General features: G+C 41.9%; 1 protein-coding gene and 1 long non-coding RNA gene across 2 annotated transcripts; one reads left to right on the top strand and one right to left on the bottom strand.

Moving 5' to 3' along the window:
• Window positions 1–3,855: 3,855 nt before the first annotated feature.
• LOC124270215 lies at window positions 3,856–19,674 on the top strand. Its single transcript, XM_046705256.1, has 4 exons — window positions 3,856–4,247; window positions 13,204–13,324; window positions 16,519–16,772; window positions 18,862–19,674. The coding sequence occupies exons 1-4, from the start codon at window positions 4,178–4,180 to the stop codon at window positions 18,978–18,980; spliced, it is 564 nt and encodes a 187-aa protein (XP_046561212.1). The 5' UTR covers window positions 3,856–4,177; the 3' UTR covers window positions 18,981–19,674.
• Window positions 13,317–15,300, bottom strand: LOC124270216. Its single transcript, XR_006896704.1, has 5 exons — window positions 14,643–15,300; window positions 14,144–14,374; window positions 13,674–13,904; window positions 13,475–13,606; window positions 13,317–13,404 (listed from the first exon to the last, which is right to left on the bottom strand). It is a non-coding gene; the product is annotated as an uncharacterized LOC124270216 (long non-coding RNA).
• Window positions 19,675–21,627: the final 1,953 nt, after the last annotated feature.

The following is a 21,627-nucleotide window of genomic DNA, read 5'->3' as shown; positions in this document are numbered from 1 at the left end:
AGAAATTGTCTCGTTGAATTATTTCATTGAAAACATTAGGATCCTAGTTCTCATTAATAAATCATCTTGTTCGACAAATTCAACAAAATTAAAAATAACGAATGAAACACGTAATTCATTGTATTTATAGATAATGTTTTTTTCGGGTAGACAGTATTTGGGGCTCCAAACCGGAACGAACGTTATATAGAAACATTTTCGAGCTCATGGGGTCCTCCTGAGAGGTTACGTAAGTCCCAATACATTCAAAGTGAGTTTAAACCTACTACTATTTTTAATCGCACTATATCTCTTATTTTAATGTATGGCTAGATTTGTCTAAATTGCTAACAGCTAACGGGATGGTGTAAATCCAGCTAGGGTCCATGCAGGAAGCAAAAGTACTGTAAGTCCCCATGGTCCCTAGTATGGTGATCTACCTTCAGTTGTTGGCGATCTATAGCCGGGTTTTATATTGTATTGTCATATATAGTTAAAATGTTTTAGTGTTAATTACTAGGTTTGAAACTGAAATCTGTGATAAACTAGTTGTTTACTGTCCTTCGCTGACAGTTTTTTTTATAATTTACCTTTATTTATTGTAAAATTATAACTTGTTTGTAGTCACGATATGGCTGAAATATTGCCGATGTGACTTCAAATCTTAACTCACTCACTTACTCAAGCTCATGGGAAATCTCTTTCTGTTTTTAATGATAAATATTTCATCACAACCGAAAACTGCCGCCCAAACTATTTACCTCGTCCGTGGTGCCTATTTCCATTGATCGTTGACGCCGTGCAACGCCCAGGCAACACAATACCCCATTAATTACAAAAACGACAGAAAAAGCGGTTTACATTACTGTAGCGCTTGATCTCAGGCCTCATCTGACCTGAGTCGCATATGACGTCAATATTGGGGTACATGTTTCTGATGACCTTATCCTTAAGCCCAGGCAGTTTTTGTAGTTTTCCAGCATTCTCATTTAAGATGAAATTATGTTTAAGAATTATCAGATTTCGATTCTTTATTTCTCCACTGACCACCAACTGTTAAATAAAAGCATTTCAAAGCTAAATATATTACGTACATCAAGATGGCTGTGTGCATAGTTTAGCATTCAAGTCTTTAAAGCAAATAGTGTATAAGTAAACTGGTAAATTGTGGTTGCAAGTACGAAATTTTAATTGCAGTTCAATATTAGCAACAAAATGAAACAGGGTAAATTGTATTTTTTTTGTGTGTGTGCAAAACTGATTTCTACTTTACACTTATTGATAGGTATCAAGCATCTCAGCTGCATTCGCGCCCCTTTTTAGACGCCATTTTTTTATATCTAAGACTATTGTTTTGATATTGAGATTAACCCGTTATTCTGATACTATTTTGATACTGAAATTATCTCTTTATTTTGTTGAGACCCCTAATCTGCCATTGTCATTCACTTGTTTTTTGACAAGAGGACGTCATATTTTTTGTAAACACTGAAAGCAATACCTACCCGTCCTTTCATATTTGCATATTCATCCACATAGTTAGCAATATGTATGTATGTATGTATGTATGTATGTATGTATGTATGTATGTATGTATGTATATGTGTATGTATGTATGTATGTATGTATGTATGTATGTATGTATGTATGTATGTATGTATGTATGTATGTATGTATGTATGTATGTATGTATGTATGTATGTATGTATGTATGTATGTATGTATGTTTGTTTGTTTGTTTGTTTGTTTGTGTGTGTATATATGTATATATGTATATGTACCTATGTATGTACGTATGTATGTGTGTGTGTGTGCGCGCACGTGCGTATGTTAGTGTGTTTTGTGTGTATGTATGTTTTAGAGCGGCATTGTGTGTGTGTGTGTGCACGCGCGTGCGTGCTTACGCGTGTCCGCCCCGCTCCTCTCTACTCCACTCCACTCCACTCCACTAATCAGCCATGCAACTCACACCTTTACAGTACCTTCTCTTCACCTGCTTTTCGAGGACAGTGTTTGTAGCCATTTTTAAACAGACAGTAGTTTCATGTTTCATAAAAAAAGAGTCAATAATTCTGTTTAAGTGCATGGCAATGAGCTATCATTTTGCAGACTGCGCACAAAGGGCAAAACAATGCCTCGTTATGCCCTACGAGCATGAATAAGACCGAGGACACAGTATCCAACAGGCGGGTTATCATGTATTTCAGACGTTTCAGAGGAAATATATAATTAGCAGCCACATGCCTAACTGAAGGTTGACAGGGCTTAGTGAAAGAATTTAGCAATGTCCTGAAATCGGCACATATATATACTTGGAATATACTTGGTATATACTTGCGATGCTTCTCTGCAAAGGGTCTGGGGAAGAGGGTAACTCGTCACAGGTTCCACCCCACCTCCTCCCACCGCCATGAGTACAACGTTCGTGTCCCTCGTCATGATGACCGCCTCCGTGGCGTAGTAGTTAGAGCGTCCGCCCGGAGAGCGGAGGGTCTCGGGTTCGTCACCTGGCCACGTCATACCAAAAGACGTTAAAATATGGTACTTGTTGGTCCCTGCCTGACTCTCGGCATTAGTGGGTACAACAAGGACTGGTCGGTTCGGAGTCAGTATAATGTGTCCACCACTGGAAGGTCGGAAGGTCGGAAGGTCAGACTCGCTGACTTTGTTGACACATGCCATCGTATCCTAATTGCGTAGATCGATGTTCATGCTGTTGATCACTGGGTTGTCTGGTCTCGCATCGATTATTTACAGACCGCCGCCATGGAGCTGGAATGTTGCTGAGTGCGGCGTAAAACTAAACTCACTCACTAAGTCACGTCGGGAAATGAAAGCATCCCTACAAACAGGTTTCAAAATGTAAAACGACATCTATGAGAAGAAATAACCCCCATAACACACCCAGTAATAATTCAACGCTAGATGGATCTTCCTCTCTGCACAGGACACGTTTATAACAGATGCATCATCTTCTGTTATGAATGTTTGATGTGCCCCGATTCCAAGAGCATATGTCTTAGGCCTTGGTTGCATGAGTATCTGTTTCAGATGATTCTCTCTGTAAGGCACTGGTTGCAGTAGCATATGCTTTGGACTGGTTGCATGAGGATCTGAGCTTTGGTAGAAGGAATATCTCTGTAACGCTTTTGTTGCATACGTATGTTTGTGAGGCCGGGGTGTGATGAAGAACTAGGGCACTGGTTGTACAAGTGTATGTACCAGGCATTGGCGTATATGTGAGGCCTTGGTTGCACGAGTGTATATGTGAGGCCTTGGTTGTATGAGTGTATATGTGAGGCCTTGGTTGTATGAGTGTATATGTGAGGCCTTGGTTGTATGAGTATATATGTGGGGCTAGGTTGCTCCAGTGTATGTACCAGGTCTTGGTGTATATGTGAGGCCTTGGTTGCCCGGGTGTATATGTGAGGCCTTGGTTGCACGAGTGTATATGTGAGGCCTTGGTTGCACGAGTGTATAAGTGAGGCCTTGGTTGTATGAGTATATATGTGAGGCCACGGTAGCACGAGCTTATATGTGAGGCCTTTGTTGCCCGAGTATATATTTGAGGCATTGGCTGCACGAGCTTATATGTGAGGCCTTTGTTGCTCGAGTATATATTTGAGGCCTTGGTTGCACGAGTGTATATGTGAGGACTTGGTTGCACGAGCATATATATGAGAGGCCTTGGTTGTATGAGTATATATGTGAGGCCATGGTAGCACGAGCTTATATGTGAGGCCTTGGTTGCACGAGTGTATATTTGAGGCCTTGGTTGCACGAGTGTATATGTGAATTCTTGGTTGCACGAGTGTATATGTGAGGCCTTGGTATCACGAGCATCTGGGCGAGGTCATGGTTGGATGAGCAGGGGATGTTTCAGCGGGGACACAAGCGCGTATACCGGGACTAGAAACCCAACACCGCATGTTTGCCTTTGTTGTTTGTTTCGATGATTGCCTGTGGGATGATAACTCATAGATTGGACAGATAGCTACATGGGCCGGACTCGATCTGGATCATACTGATGGGCAGTTTTCGGACACAGTCAGTGATAGCCACACAGTCACATCGGCGAATCTCCTCACACCCGCAGGTTTAACTGTGCTTTAGACAACTGTCAGCACACCCCCGTGTGATTGTGTGCTCGTGGTCCGTTCTAAATCATTTGGATAATTATAAGTGAAATATTTTCCAAATGGCTGTGTCAAACAAACTGAGTGCATTTCTTCTCCTGCTCGGTCTTATTCTACTGGATCTAGCTGAAGGTAAGGCGGTTGATTTACCTATGATGCTATCTGGATAAGAACATATCACAATCTCTTCTCTTTGACTATACTCCTCTATTCCTCAAAATTCACAATTTGCTCATGTCGAGGGATGTACTCATATGACCACACTGTGCGCACCTGTGTGGTTGAGATAAAACTGGGTCTTTGAAGTTGGGGGTAAAGACTTCGTATCTACCTCAGATCTAGTTAATACTCCATTCTTTAAATTAAAAATTATAATGCAAATATTGTTCACACGCATCTGAACATCCGGAATGCTGACATGGATACTGACAATACACTCTGAATGAAATGCAGACCATCTGCATTCGTTTCACAATAACATCGTTGTTCAGTCTTTACAATTGTGGAAAGCCTTCTCATGGAAGTTGTCCCCAACGTCAGGTCATATACGCATCGCTGCGCTTCGGATAAGTGAGCGTTTCTTTGCCGCGAGATATTTACAAGTTTCAGATTGTCTCCGCTTGACTGATGTCCGATATGTAGAACCACCGTATACCCCAGACTTATCAATGGGGCAAAGTGTAAACAGGGAGAATTGTTTTGCTCCGAGAGGGAGTAATGAGATTGTTTCCCGTGACCTGTGGATGAAGGTCATGGCAAGAGCGTTTGTTGTTGCCAGTCATGGAGGGGACGGGAAATTGAACTTCGCCCCAGAAATAGAGTTAACATATAAAAAAATGCATATCTACAAAAATAGTAAATCTTTGAATGGCATTTAGAAGGGAAATGCATAAGAAAAGCAAGATTTAAGGATGTCAACTTTTTTATTGTGAAAAACACGACGTTTCGGAGTGTATGCTTGCTCCTTGATTAGGTTATTCACAATAAAGAAGTTGTCTTCCATAAATCTTGCTTTTCTTACAAAATAGTATATAAATCCAAATAGAGCCGGAAACAATGTTTAATTTTCTAATCACATCTGGACTTGATTCTAAACGCGTTGGATTCCCTTTTGGCTTTAATAGGACAGGTAATGTAATCACAGAATTACAATCACAGCCATCTTGAATAGCTTCAAACATGTTGATTTTTCTATGTTGAGTGCATAATGAACCCTCTAAGAAATAATGATCAGCATTCTCGTATGGGTTACCACATGCACAGGATGGATCTGTGATTAGCCCTACTCTGTACAGATCGTAACTTAATCTCCTGGCGTATGACGTATTTTCAAGGAGATATTGCCTGCATTTCATAAATTCTAATGTCTCCTGGAGCCAACACAAATGTTAGTTATATGATCAAACAATAATTATAGTAAACGAACTAAGTTTAAAGACATATAGTTTATCAACTATAGTCTACAGCCTGCAGTAATCAAGGTGTGAAATCCCTGGACAACGTGAAAATAGTAAGCTTCTTTCTTCAACAAAATGCTGATGTGTTAGCAAATTATGTGACTGCGTGAGTGAGTTAGTGAGTTAAAGTTTACACTCACATCGGCAGACATATCGTGACTATTAAACACAACCATAAACAATATAAATACCCTACAACAAAGCGTAGAAACATAACGAGAATGTCACAGATTCACATCTGAAACCAGCAAGTAACCATAAAAAGGTATTTCTCCACACGACACAACATAAAATGGGCTACAGATCGCCAACAACTTAAAGTAGATCACCATACTAGAGACCATCAGGGCTTACAGTATTGTGCTACACGCATGGGCCTTAGATGGATTTACACTATCCCTTCAGATGCTAGCGATTGTCGATAAATCTAGCCATGAATGAAAACAGCAGAAATTCTGCGGTTAAAAACTAGTAGCTTTAGATTTACTTACAAAACATAGTTATCCAAATATTTCAAAATTTCTTTTTAAAAAATCAATAAATAAAACGACCCTTGACAGTTTCACACTGACAGAAAAATCACTTCAGCCAAGAATGAATAAATGAATAAACAAGTAATTAAATAAATGAATGAATGAATGAATGAATGAATGAATCTGTACAGTTTGAAGCTTTTAACTTATCAATTGCCTTCAGACATTTATTCTTTAATTAATTTAAATGTGGACTAAACGTTAGATGTTGATCGAACAGAATACCCTAGAACCTGGCCCCTTTTTCAATTTTAAGAGGTGTACCGTTTAAAACTAATTTCTGGTTCTTGTGAGGTGTATATTTTCGACTCAAAAAGTGGATATAATTAGTTTTGGATTTTGAAAATTTAAATAAATTTTTAAATACCATTTATTAAGTTTATTTAAGCATAATTGCGGTTGCCTTTCAATAGTAAGCGTGGGTAGATTTGAAATTGCTACGTCCTTATTTCATCAAAATATTCTGTAACGATGATTGTGGTAACTATTCCAGGAGATAATAACATCCATTATCCATTGTACCCATGTGGGAATCGAGCCCGGGTCTTCGGCGTGACGAGCGAACGATTTAATTACTAGACTACCCCACCGCCCATATGATGGAGGAACATCAGATGGGGTCACCATTTTTAGTATTTTGGGGAAATGGTCACATCCATCCGCAGAGATCGTGGTGGGCTGACCATTCAAATTCATTCAGTAGGTTTGAGTCTGTAATGGACAAGAAACTTGCACGCAATTCATATCAAAATAGATTTTCGCGTGACCTCCTCCAACTGCAAAATGATATCCAAGAGTGTCCGTTGGGGATGCTCTAGGATGGTATTTCAGGATGGTGGATAATAGACGGAAGAGTCAGCGGTAGAGTTGAAGACAGCGGCAGCCATGTGTTAGTATGGCTAGGGAATAATGGTCGAAATGGTTCATCGTCGACGTAGTCGTTGGTGAGGCAACGGCCTTGGCCGACGCCACAACTAGCCGCACAATCCGTCCGCTTCTGTCGATGATCTGGTTCTGTCTCCTCGTCTCGTTTCCCTGACTGGTCTCCCTGACTGACCATATCAGTCGGGTTATATACATAGGGACATTACGCCACGTTGTGAAGGTCACTGGCCTATGTACATGCCAGTAAGATCCGCCGACGTAGGGAGGTGTTAATTGACATTTACTGATAGCATTGAGAATTAAGGGTCCTGCCCGGAGTGGGGTTTATGATAAGAGGGGATACACCGAATGTTTGCTAAATACATTAAACAGACAAAGGGGATAGAATTTCGGTGTACTTTGGATACATATTGAAACAATTATGTCTTTTGAATATATGAAGTTTTAAAGAAACTTATTGAAATGATTTAGTCTATGGCAATAGGAAGAAAAACATTTCAGTAAACTTTTCCAACTGAGAAAAAACATTGTGTTTTTACGTCGAAACCTCAAAATCGTCTAAGTCGTGATGCTTGTCAGAAAATGTAGTGTACGACGGTGTTCGAGGCATTATGTTACGTTCTGTTTTGCAACGTACCCTGTCCGTTCCTTCAGGTCCACAGAAGTCTTTACAGCAGGTGCTTTCTCATATTGTACGTGTAGACACCGACTTATGTATGCCTAACACCAACCCACAAAGTTGGTCAGACAACAGCAAGCGTTGGAACAGTTCCGGGATATCTCCAATGTTGCAATAGCAATGTGAAGCCATGGAAGAGGCGTTGTTGCCATTTTCCACACTAGACATTGACATGTTATAGTGACATTGTCCCTATCTTGTTCACGTTCACAACCGAGTGGGTATTTTAATTTCATATGTATATATATATACTAACGGTAGCATATGGTGAAAATGTCGGTTCAAGAAAGATAAAGGAAATGACATGCCGACATTGTAAACACAAAAGTAAACCAAAAGGTCCACACACGTTTTTTGTGTCTGCTCTCATTGACATCGAGTACGGGTACAGCAGTGAAATGTCATCACCCGGCCGTTTCGGCTGTCTCCCATGGCAGCATCTGGAACTGCTCATTTGTGACGTCATTCGGACTTTACGTCACAACATGATTTTAATGACGTCATCACAGCTGATGACGTAACAATACAATGGTGTGAGCGATGTTTGTATGTATTAATACGCAGAGAATTTCCGGGAATCAAATACCATTTGATCACGTTTTTCAACCAATCAGATTAAAGAACACAGTGACTTTTTGTTTACAATTTATTTTAAGGCAACATTGTACAGTATTTCAGTGACATGGCGGGTTGATGATGGAGGAAGTTCAAAGCGTCTCAGTTCTAAATCCAAAAGCGTAGGTATATATCCTCAGTGCGGTTCACCAGGCACAAGTGTAACGCTAAATTATTGATGCCAAAAAAGCCTCTGTCGCATATAAAAAACCGGGCAAACGAATGAGAATGCGCGTATGCTTTGATGTATTGTGGTCAAAGAAACATTTTTATATTAGACTGTTTCTATGTACTTCTTGTATCTAAAACTATTCAAACATTTTTCAAAATATCACGTGTTTCATCTTACAGAATACAAAATGATTTGAAAGTAAACTGTGTTGTGTTTATAACATATCGATATACACAAGGTGGTGAGGTACAATGCGTGGACTATTGATTTCGGTACGCGCGTTTGCGCGAAGACGGAACCAAGTTGGTACAAGACGAGAAGGGAAGGATGTCGGCCAATGGGCTTGTTCCGAAATGACACGAATCGTGACGTATATATACGGCTCAGAAACAATTTGCATGTAAGATAGTGGGACAGTGTGGACACCGTCTTGTGGTGTTCACGTTGTGTACGCAGATCATCTAGGACAGACTACCGTAATACGTAGGTGACATAGGCGACCTCTCATTGGCCAAGAGTAATTGGACCCGTGAAGATCCGGGTTACAATTGGTCTTTACCAGCCCATGCTTGTCGTAAGAGCATGATCAATAGCATAGATCGATGTTCATGCTGTTGATCACTGGATTGTCTAGTCCAGACTCGATTATTCACAGACCACCGCCATATAGCTGCAAAATAGCTGAGTCTCCCCACACGCGTATAACAATCTTCATATTATCTAATCCTTGAAATCCAGGTTAGAATTGGTCTTCAGCAACCCATGCTTGTTGTTAGGGACGAGTAACGAAATCAGGTGGTCAGACTTGCTGACTTTGTTGACACATGTCATCGTATTCCAATTGCGTAGATCGATGTTCATGCTGCTGATCACTAGATTGTTTGGTCCAGACTCGATTATTTACAGCTCGCCTTCATATAGCAGGGTCCATAAAGTTACCGCCCTTGCAGCTAAAATGTCTAAAAACACGGATATTACTAACTCTTTATCTACAGACTGTTTTATGCGCTATGTGAAACACAGATGTAATGTTGTTGGCGATGAAAAGTGGTTCAGTGACTTGTGGAACGACAGAAATCTTCAACACGGAAATAAATTAAGAACGTACAGAAAGTTTAAAAAGGACAGAGTTCCAAAAAGCTACCTATTCTACCCCATGTCACGATACCAGCGAAAACTGTTAGCTAAACTACGATGTGGGACTCTCCCACTGTGTATCGATACTGTCAGATACACCGACACCTCTTGAATCCCGCCACTGTCCATTCTGTGCAGACGTCATCGAAGACGAAGAACATTTCTTGATAGACTGTCTTATGTACGCCGATATTAAATAATGTATATGAACTTTTTAACAGTGATCTCCTAACTGACAATTTCATAAACTTCAACTCTACCCAAAAGCTAATAAATGTGACGCACTGTCCTGAAATACAACAAATCCTAGCCAACTGTATTGATAGGATGTTCCAGAGAAGAAAAAGATATCCCTCTATTTAGTATATTTTACCTATGCATTGTATTATGTATCTGTAATGTGTGTGTGCGTGCGTGCGTGTGAGTGTGTGTATGTGGCTATAGGTGTGTGTGGTTTGGTTATAAGGACGTGTATTTGTATAAGTAGATATGATTGCGGATATGGGTGTGGGTGTGTGTACTTGTATGTATTGGTATGAGTGTGGCTGTAAGTATACTGAAAGGCAAAAGAAACGTCGTAATATTGGAAATGACATTTAAGTATCAATGGAATATTTGAACCTATGTTTTTAAAATATTACGCCACTGAAATGCCGTACCGACTTTCATCAGAGAAGATAGCCCCTCTCCATTGTCCCCCACGACAGTTTTGCCGCTGTTGTGTCCACTTGGTGACGTTCCCGGCGGTGACGTTGGGTGAATATGGGTCTCCTGGCAGGACGTCGACAAAACAGGTTCCTGAATTGGAGACGTCGCCGAATGGTTCGGTCACTGACTGGTCGCTGGTGGTTTCCTATGGTCACCCAAGCTGTTTCTCTTCCCCTTGCGAATAGGTCTTGCACGTGTTGATGGACGATATGACGGTCCTGGCGACGTGTTGTTACACGGGGTTGACCACTACGTGGACGGTCAGCAGTGCTGCTGGTGGCGTTGTATCGCTCTCTAAGACGTGCAATTGAAGTCATTAGCAATGACTCGAGCATGTTGACCAGCGTGTAGACGTCCAATGGCTTGTTGTCGTTGATCTCTCGTTAACCTAGTCATAGCTGCTGTGTTCAGAAAACAAGTGAACGATTGCCATTCAAGCCGGCAATGTATGCCTGAATGCATTTATGATGCACGTGCATCTCGATGTCAATGTTGTGCTTGTGGGAACTCTTCCCTCTCCAAAAACAAAAACATTTCTAACCTCAATCTCAAACAATACTTTATTGGGCAATGCAGGCTATACGACCACGATTCATGTTTCCTCAAACTTGACTTCCGGTGTATATTTTAAAAAAAATAGGTTCAAATACTCCATTGATACTCAAATGTCATTTCCAATATTACGACGTTTCTTTTGCCTTTCAGTATATATGTATTTGTATATGTTGGTTTGACTGTGTTGTGGGTGTATGTATTTTTGTTCATGGTGCTACGACTTGGGATGTGGACGTGTGCTTCTGTATGTGTTGGTATGACCGGTTGTGGGTGTATATATTTGTACATGTGAATATAACTGTGGTTGTGGGTGTATGTATTTGTATGTGTGTAAGTATGAGTGGTGAATGTGAAAATGAATGCAGATACATAATACTTGGGCACGTGTAGCTTTGTGTGAGCGCCTCTGTGTTTTACCACTGATATTATATGTGCACGTGTGTGTGCGTGCTCGCGCGTGTGTTTGCGTGTGCGTGTGTGTGTGTGTGTCATGCTTTTTATTTCAACTGTATAATTTTATTGTTTTAATTATTTTATCCATCTCACGTATTTTAATGATTTTTAAGTCTCTTATAGCCTCCTGGCGGCTTGTGCATGCACAGCTCTATACATTTATGTATACATTATCTGTATGTACAAGATGAGACTAAAATAAACAAACAACTAATAATAATAATATTGGTTAGTATGGACATTAAACACCAAACAAACAGTCAAACTCGTTGAGTCGCTAATACGGACAATTTGCGCTTGGCACAGTCCCAAATTTACAGGGTTACCCGGCTCATCAGTACTGTGATGAATGATGTCCGTCAACAATATTACAGATTTAGGAGGCACCACAGAGCCCCCAGATCGTGTATATAATAAAGTAATCACACCCATTCGATTCTCAGACAATTTCCAAACCGCCTCCGTGGTGTAGTGGTTAGAGCGTCCGCCCGGAGAGCGGAAGGTCGCGGGTTCGATCCCCGGCCGCGTCATACCAAAAGACGTTAAAATATGGTACTTGTTGGTCCCGGCTTGGCGCTCGGCATGAATGGGTACAACAAGGACTGGTCGGCTCGGAGTCAGTATACTGTGTCTGAGTGGGGTATTCATGCTTCACTGCAGCATGGTATCTCAGTGGGCTAGCACTATAAAACCAGCTTAAGTCTGGGCTAGTACAAGCAGCCGCATATACACATACACATACACACGCATGCACGTCGTCATATGAGCGAAATATTCTCAAGCACAACGTTAAACCCAATTTCACCTCACCTCACCTCACCTCACCTCACCTCACCTCACCTCAGACAATTCCCAGCACCCGCAGTCTAGTCCTATCCCCATTCAGTTGTGGGCTACAATACAGAGACTCTGTGATCCCTTTATTACATATGGGTTCCCTTGTAGAATGATTTTTTGAAAAGTTTATATAACATATGACTTCATTTCAGGGTGTATGTTCCCTACATGGGTACAATGTGTGAAGCCCATATCTGGTGTCCCCCGCCGTGATGTTGCTGGAATATTGCTACAAGCTGCGTACAACCACGTTCACTCACTCTCTCAGATTGCATGTGTTGGACGATCTCAATCCTGCAGTATTATCGTTTGTCGTGTGGCAAATATGTGTATGGTAGCGATTTATTATAACTGCTATGAATCCGCGATTTGTTGGGTGGGTGAGTGAAAGTATGGTTTTACGCCGCTGTAAGCAATACCCAGCAATATCATCGCGGGGGACACCAGAAATGGGCTTGGCACATTATACCCATGTGGGGAATCGAACCCGGGTCTTCGGCGTGACAAGAAAGCGCTTTAACCACTAAGCTACCCTACGGCCCCTATCTGTAGGGAATGTTCTATATTGTTCGGGCAAGGTGTTCGCTCGTCATTCTGAAGTCCCGGGTTTGATTCCGGACATATTTGAACATCATTCTATCTCGTTCTTATTCATCCATGGCCGTGATTTCTGGTGTTCCCCCGCCTTGATGTAGCTGGAATATTGCTAAAAGCGGCGTAAAACCAAACTCAGTCAGTCAGTCAGTCCATGGCCGTGGATGGAATATTTCCCATTTATAGCAGTGATCCCCCATCCTCTGTCACTACAACCTGGGTGGGTGGGGGGTACTCTGTAACTTACTCGATAGGAAGAAAAGGAACCAGGTGACACAAGGCCTACAGTCCACTGAAGAAAAACAATATATTGCCTCTGGCTACCTGGCTCTTTGCGACGGCTCAAGTCGAAATGTGAGGAGACAGGTTCCCCAGGCTGAAACGTGATTTGATGTGTCGAGGAGAGAAATAGAATAATGTAGATCTTTGTGAAGATATGATTGTTTGTGGCTGTTTTTTTCAGAGACGGTGTGTATATTATGTCGCACAAAGACTAGCACATCTGGGCTCGCCCACCGTAACAACATCCAGTGCGCCAACAGCTGCTGCGGCCCGAGCGACGACGAGTACTGCTGTGTCGTCAGGTGAGTAACATGCTACCTTGGCTGTGTCGTCAGGTGAGTTCCGTGCTACCTGTCCTGTCGTCAAGTGAGTCCCATTCTACCTGTGTTGTGCGTGTTGTCAGGTGAGTTCCGTGCTACCTGTGTTGTGTCGTCAGGTGAGTCCTGTGCCACCTGTGCTTTGTAGTCAGGTGAGTCTCGTCCTACCTGAACTATGATGTCAGGTGAGTATTATCCTACCCGAGCTATGATGCCAGGTGAGTCTCGTCCTACGTGAGCTATGATGTCAGGTGAGTCTCGTCCTACCTGAACTATGATGTCAGGTGAGTCTCGTCCTACTTTGAACTATGATGTCATGTGAGACTCGCCCTACCTGAACTATGATGTCAGGTGAGTAATGTCCTACGTGAGCTATGATGTCAGGTGAGTCTCGTCCTACCTGAACTATGATGTCAGGTGAGTCTCGTCCTACCTGAACTATGATGTCATGTGAGTCTCGCCCTACGTGAGCTATGATGTCAGGTGAGTCTCGTCCTACCTGAACTATGATGTCAGGTGAGTCTCGTCCTACGTGAGCTATGATGTCAGGTGAGTATCGCCCTACCTGAACTATGAGGTGTCACCTGGATGTCAGTCTCGTCCTACGTGAGCTATGATGTCAGGTGAGTCTCGTCCTACCTGAACTATGATGTCATGTGAGTCTCGTCCTACGTGAGCTATGGTGTCATGTGAGTATCGCCCGACCTGAACTATGATGTCATGTGAATCTCGTCCTACCTGAACTATGATGTCAGGGGAGTCTCGTCCTACGATAGCTATGATGTCAGGTGAGTCTCATCCTACCTGAACTATGATGTCATGTGAGTCTCGTCCTACGTGAGCTATGGTGTCATGTGAGTATCGCCCGACCTGAACTATGATGTCATGTGAATCTCGTCCTACCTGAACTATGATGTCAGGGGAGTCTCGTCCTACGATAGCTATGATGTCAGGTGAGTCTCATCCTACAGTAGTTATGATGTCAGGTGAGTATCGTCGTACCTGAACTATGATGTCAGGTGAGTCTCGTCCTACCTGGAACTATATTGTAAGGTTAGTATCGTCCTACGTGAACTATGATGTCAGGTGAGTCTCGTCCTACTTGAACTATGATGTCAGGTGAGTCTCGTCCTACCTGAACTATGATGTCAGGTGAGTCTTGTCCTACTTTGAACTATGGTGTCAGGTGAGTCTCGTCCTACCTGAACTATGATGTCAGGTGAGTCTTGTTCTACATTGAACTATGATGTCAGATGATTCTTGTTCTACTTTGAACTATGATGTCAGGTGTGTCTTGTCCTACCTGAACTATGATGTCAGGTGAGTATAGTCCTGCCTGAACTATGATGTCAGGTGAGTCTCGTCCTACACCAGTTATGATGACAGGTGAGTATCGCCGTACCTAGGTTTCATTGTCTACTTGAGATGTATTGTCAGGTGAGTCTTGTCCTACCTGAGTTGTGTTGAGAGGTGAGTTCCGTCCCACCTGAGCTTTGTGACATCTGAGCAGTGATGTCAACGTCCGTCCCATCCAACCTATGTTCCCAGGTAGGTCTTATATTGCGTCGCAATGTTTTGCAGGCCATTTTGACGTCATCGGTTAGGATGACGTCACAATGAAATGCCTACAACTGATTCCATTTCGCTGCATATTTCACGATCAAAATGTCTTATCTGTCATCGTCTGCAAAATGAAAACATTGGAAGAATGACTTTGGATTATGAATAGAATCCCACCTTCCTTTGGTGACTTTTGTTAAGATATCTGACATATAAAGACACTTGGATTAAATTCACTATTACTTTATTTGCATTTTCTATCATGTTTTGTTGTTTGTGTAAAAAGTAGAGTGAGTTGGATGTGCAAAATATACTTTGTATTTCTCTGATTTGCCTTTGACTGACTGACTGAGTTTGGTTTTACGCCGCTTTTAGCAATATTCCAGCAACATCACGGCGGGGGACACCAGAAATGGGCTTCACACATTGTATACGTACCCATGTGGGGATTCGAACCCAGGTCTTCAGCGTGACGAGTCAACGCTTTAACCACTAGGCTACCCCACCGCCCCATATTTGCCTTTGACATATTTATGATTAACTGCTTGTACTAGTGAAACTATGAATACTATTCGTCGTAGCTGCGTCTCGAGAGCATTTAAAGTGTCAACGAGAATGTATATTTGTCTGCACGTGGCAGGACAACAATGTGCTTCGTGTTTTTTGCAGCAAAATATTATTATCAGGCTCGGCGGTATATAATTATTCCACGTTGCAGATATTTAGAGTCAGTGGGTGTGAACCAACCATATACGTTATGTTATTGTTCTATATGGTTGTTGTTGTTGCTGGTGGTGGTTGTGGAATGAATGATAACAGTTATAACTGATGATGATGATGATGATGATGATGATGATGATGAGTGAGTGAGTGAATTAGTTAAAATTTAACGTCACATCGGCAATATTGCAGCCATATCGTGACGAGAACAGTTGATATCAATATTCAACAGTTATAACTGATGATGATGATCAGTTTGCTACCTGCATGGAACCTAGTTGGATTTACACCATCCGTTCAGCTGCTGGCGATTGTAAGAAATGTTAGCCAAAATTAAAACAACAAGAATACTACGTTTAAACATCCTGGTAAGTTAAAATTGACTTTGAAAGTTTTTGGACTTACGTACCCTCTCAGGAGGACAATAATTTTACGATACTTCAACCCCCTTTGAGGGTACAGCCACTAACAATCCCAGTTACTAATCCAAGCTACCAATAATAAAATACTTATCTATTTACAAACCATTTTTCAAAATTTATCTATCAATTCTATTTCTTTTAAAAATTCAATGATTAAATGATAATTTACATTAAAAAAGATCCTTCACTGTTTTAACAGTGACATATTTATCCCTTGTGATGGAACAATCAATACAGTCAAGCAGGACATGCTTGACCGTGATTCTTTCTTTCTTTCTTTCTGATGATGATGATGATGATGATTATTATGATGATGATGATGACGATGATGATGACGACGATGATGATGACGACGACGACGATGATAATGATGAAGACGACGACGATGATGATGATGATGACGACGACGACGACGACGACGACGACGACGACGACGATGATGATGATGATGATGATGATGGTGGTTGTTGTTGACAGTACCTCTGTGATCCTGGGATGTGCAGTTGGCGGCGGTTTCATGGTGGTCATCACTATAGGCGTCATATGTTACTTCCTGAGTCGAGGACGACATTGTGCCAGCTGGGGGAGTCACAGCGAAGGGTCCATATCCGACAGTGAACCCCTCCCCTCCCGCCACTCCCGCCGTGTGTCGTCCGTGGGAAGTGGCCTGCCGCAGATTGACCGCCTCTTCCTGGAGTGTTCTGTCCGACGTCCGTCACAACTTAGTCAAGGTAGCTTCTTTTGAGTGGCAAGGATATTACATCCCTGCCTACCACCAACTCATCAGCAAGCAATCTTTATCCTATTCTTCTCCTGTCCGTCACAACAATAGCTTTCCCCCATTAACCCCTCCCTAGTTATTTATGTTTGTGTAACAATTGCCTTTGTGGGTAAACATCTTCCAACCTTGTGTATTAAACAAGTATTTGTCTAAACATCCATCAACTTACTGTTCAAACATGACTCAAGTATATATAGCCTTTCCTGTGGCAGTGTACGTCACTTGCATGGTAACGGTGTTAGTAGCTACACCGAAACGTCGCTCATATTAATAGTAAAGAAGTTGTATATCCATTGAAGTCTCCCCGTTGTTCAGTCTAGGTAGTCTTGCTTTCTATCGACTGTAGTATATGTCAAAGTATAGGCACGGCAGTCGTAGGTCAAAGAAGGTTCCAATCTGTGGTTTTAGTTTCAATGTCACTTACATCGTGCTACTAATAACCCAGGATACCCACTATAATGTACCCCATACAGACATTTAACATCTCCCAAATCTTCCGAACAATCGCATAACGTTGCACCCGACGAGTTACTCTCCATGGCTGATGTTGTAGCCTCTCTGACCTCCATAACGTTCTCACATGATCTGCCTATTTCTTCTCCATGTCTTATGTTGTAGCATATCTGCCCACCTTGATATGCACCATACTCACAGCTACCTCTTTTCCGTGTCTTATGTTGTAGCATATCTGCCCACCTTGATATGTAACATACTCACAGCTACCTCTTTTCTGTGTCTTATGTTGTAGTCTCTCTGCCCACCTTGATATGCACCATACACACAGCTACCCTTCTCCATGTCTTATGTTGTAGTCTCTCTGCCCGCCTTGATATGCACCATACACACAGCTACCTCTTCTCCATGTCTTATGTTGTAGTCTCTCTGCCCGCCTTGATATGCACCATACACACAGCTACCTCTTCTCCATGTCTTATGTTGTAGCCTCTCTGCCCATCTTGATATGCACCATACACACAGCTACCTCTTCTCCATGTCTTATGTTGTAGTCTCTCTGCCCACCTTGATATGCATCATACACACAGCTACCTCTTCTCCATGCCTTATGTTGTAGTCTCTCTGCCCATCTTGATATGCACCATACACACAGCTACCTCTTCTCCATGTCTTATGTTGTATTCTCTCTGCCCGCCTTGATATGCACCATACACACAGCTACCTCTTCTCCATGCCTTATGTTGTAGTCTCTCTGCCCACCTTGATATGCACCATACACACAGCTACCTCTTCTCCATGTCTTATGTTGTAGTCTCTCTGCCCACCTTGATATGCATCATACACACAGCTACCTCTTCTCCATGCCTTATGTTGTAGTCTCTCTGCCCATCTTGATATGCACCATACACACAGCTACCTCTTCTCCATGTCTTATGTTGTATTCTCTCTGCCCATCTTGATATGCACCATACACACAGCTACCTCTTCTCCATGCCTTATGTTGTAGTCTCTCTGCCCACCTTGATATGCACCATACACACAGCTACCTCTTCTCCATGTCTTATGTTGTAGTCTCTCTGCCCGCCTTGATATGCACCATACACACAGCTACCTCTTCTCCATGTCTTATGTTGTAGTCTCTCTGCCCGCCTTGATATGCACCCTACACACAGCTACCTCTTCTCCATGTCTTATGTTGTAGTCTCTCTGCCCACCTTGATATGCACCCTACACACAGCTACCTCTTCTCCATGTCTTATGTTGTAGTCTCTCTGCCCACCTTGATATGCATATGCATACACACAGCTACCTCTTCTCCATGTCTTATGTTGTAGTCTCTCTGCCCACCTTGATATGCACCCTACACACAGCTACCTCTTCTCCATGTCTTATGTTGTAGTCTCTCTGCCCACCTTGATATGCACCATACACACAGCTACCTCTTCTCCATGTCTTATGTTGTAGTCTCTCTGTCAACCTTGGCATGCACCGTACTCACCTTTTCTCCGTATGTTGTAGTCTCTCTGCCCACCTTAATATGTACCATACACACAGCTACCTCTTCTCCGTGTCTTATGTTGCAGCATCGCTGCCCTCCAGAATATATCAGATCCCAGAGCCACAGACCCCTGCCACGTCAGCTGTTAATGCCCTGGCAATAGCCACAGTCCCCAAGGTTTATGGAGGAGACAACATACATTGATAGAGCTGTTCAACACTGCAATGCGTCCTGATGGAGTAAACATCACGGTTTTGCAGAGAATCATGATTCCTCACTGCCTTGTTCATAACAGAGACAAAATGGATTTATCTCAGTAGTGTCCATGTTTACAACGATTGCTGATAGGAACCAGGATTTAGTTGCCCTAACAACCCCCTGTCATCTCGGGTTACGCTCCGGATTTGCCACGCAGTTACGTCCCTTTGGTATTATATGATAGTGGATGGGAATCACAGAGTCACCTTAATTGCTCTGTTAGGTTTGTCAGCATTCTAATTTTGCCCATGGGCTGCGACGTCGTGGGCGTCGTAAAGACTTGCATCCTTGAAGGATATCATCCCTCATGGCAAACTATGATATCACTGAACAAACTTACAAGGTGATGTTATTCGATGCTCACGTATCTGTCACTACATGTGGTAACTCAACATATGATAAATGAAATGTTTGGTTTGTTGATTGACGGTAAACTCAGCAATGGTCCAGTTACATGACTGCATGCGGCTTGTAAATAGTCCCCTCTTGACCAAACACTCCAATGATTAGCATCACTGCACACAAACAGGCAAAATTGGGATTCGATGACATGCAACAACCAAGTCCTGAACACCTGATCCTGTTACTGACTGACTGAGTTTGGTTTTACGCCGCTTTAAGCAATATTCCAGCAACATCACGGCGGGGGACACCAGAAATGGGCTTCACACATTGTACCCATGTGGGGATTCGAACCCGGGTCTTCGGCGTGACGAGCCAAATCTTTAACCACAAGGCTACCCCACCGCCCCTGATCCTGTTACAGGACTCTTACGACAAGCATGGGTTGTTAGAGACCACTTCAGGTATTTGTTCTCGTGATTTTGATGTATTGTAATCCTGATGCGAGCCATCATGTCTGTATTTAAATGAGAAGCATATTAATTGTACAATAAACATTACAAACACTTAAACGTCGGATTGTTTGTATATAGGCATTGGGTGAACAAATAACTTCTTTCTGGACGCTTTCTTGACATCGGTTTTTTGCCCATGTTATTATTGGAATTTACTATCAGATCAAGCTCCGATTTTGTCTTGATTGACACCACAGGGAGAGATTTGAGCTGAGGTTTAAATGTTTCACTCTAGGCCCGAGTCATCCGCGTTATAACTGGATTTAGGATCAAATGACTCCCCATTTGACATAAATCCATCCCCTTCATGTTTACAGACATCTTTTTGTCCCGTTCAGGTTTGTCATACTATTCTATAGGTTCCATATGTTCATGAGAATGTATACTTTCTACCTAAAAAGATGTAAGCTGATTGTTCAATTTTCCACTTTATAATTTCTGTAAAGTAGATAGGTGTGCATATATTACTGTGAAATTTACATGTGGCATTAATACTCAGCCCGTTACAATTCTGAAAAGATTATTTACTTATTTACTCTGAATCGTGTCAGATCTCAGAAAGTATTTAGTAAAATTGACTCTAATCAGACTTTCCGTTTTTCTGATCATTATAATCAGTAGATTGTGTGAGGAAAGGTACTAGATATATATCAAGGAAACTTGCCTGCCACATGCTACATTTCTCAAAATGTTTAGTGAGGCTAATATAGTATTCAAGCTTCAACTAAAGGTACGACATTCTATGTTAAGTGAGTTGGGTTGAAGGGGTCGTTTTCGTGACGGGTACGACAGATATGTACCCGGGTAGGTTTCTGTATACGGAAACCCTAGGCAAAATCTGAATACAGTTAGGGAAATACAAATAGGTGTACTCCAATGCTTTGCTCCATTCTATGGTTTCCGTAAGCGTGACGCCCTGATTGACGAAAATTCACGCACAACGTTATCGTTACTTCTCATTTCTGACTATTCCCCTCGGTAACAATACTAACAAAAAAAGAAAAAAGAAAATAACAACATGCAGATTATCAGAATGTTTGGGATTACTTACATGTCACGTTTATGCTTGAATGAAAGAAAGTCTCCTTCCCAACATCCTGCGTACTCGTGTCGGTGAACACGCCATTTTGTCATACGTACCTCAACATTGTTTTACAGATTTGGTATTTTCATTGTGATGAGGTTTATGATTGAAAATACTCACGATCAATCTAGCATGCTGCTAATAATGTTTATTATATTGGTCGGTAATTTGACGGGTCAGAATGATTTTGTCCAGGTTTGGGCAAAGGGACTACAATGGATTTAGGCCAGGAAGAATTAAATCTTCCAGAAATCCAAATCGGATCAAATATTTCAAATAGTGTCTTAAGACAGGAATGAGGCAAATGTTTCAGGAGCTGATAATGAATATTACAGTACAACCAGATATTATTGAGAATTTAAAGATTGTAAAAAAACAAATTTCACTCATTACTCACGTATTTCACGTGTTTCTAAATACGTAATAGTCGTAACAGAGAAACAATAACAAAATCAAATAAAACACCCTTAGTCATATTCAGTTGTTGATCAGATGATGGTTAGACGCCTATAACCCTTGCCGTGCACCAATAACTATGACGTACATGTTGATGGAATGTTTCATTTGCAAATATTAGACGTTTACATAATCATGTTCATACCTTAACTGCACGGCTTAGAACAATTTTCTCCAAAAATTGAAGGGGGTGACA

This window comes from Haliotis rubra, unplaced genomic scaffold (assembly GCF_003918875.1).
Source record: "Haliotis rubra isolate DU_JTF1 unplaced genomic scaffold, ASM391887v1 Scf15, whole genome shotgun sequence".
In the NCBI taxonomy this organism is placed as follows: domain Eukaryota; kingdom Metazoa; phylum Mollusca; class Gastropoda; order Lepetellida; family Haliotidae; genus Haliotis; species Haliotis rubra.
The sequence above is the reverse complement of the archived record's forward strand: the minus strand, read 5'-3'. Positions and strand labels throughout refer to the sequence as shown.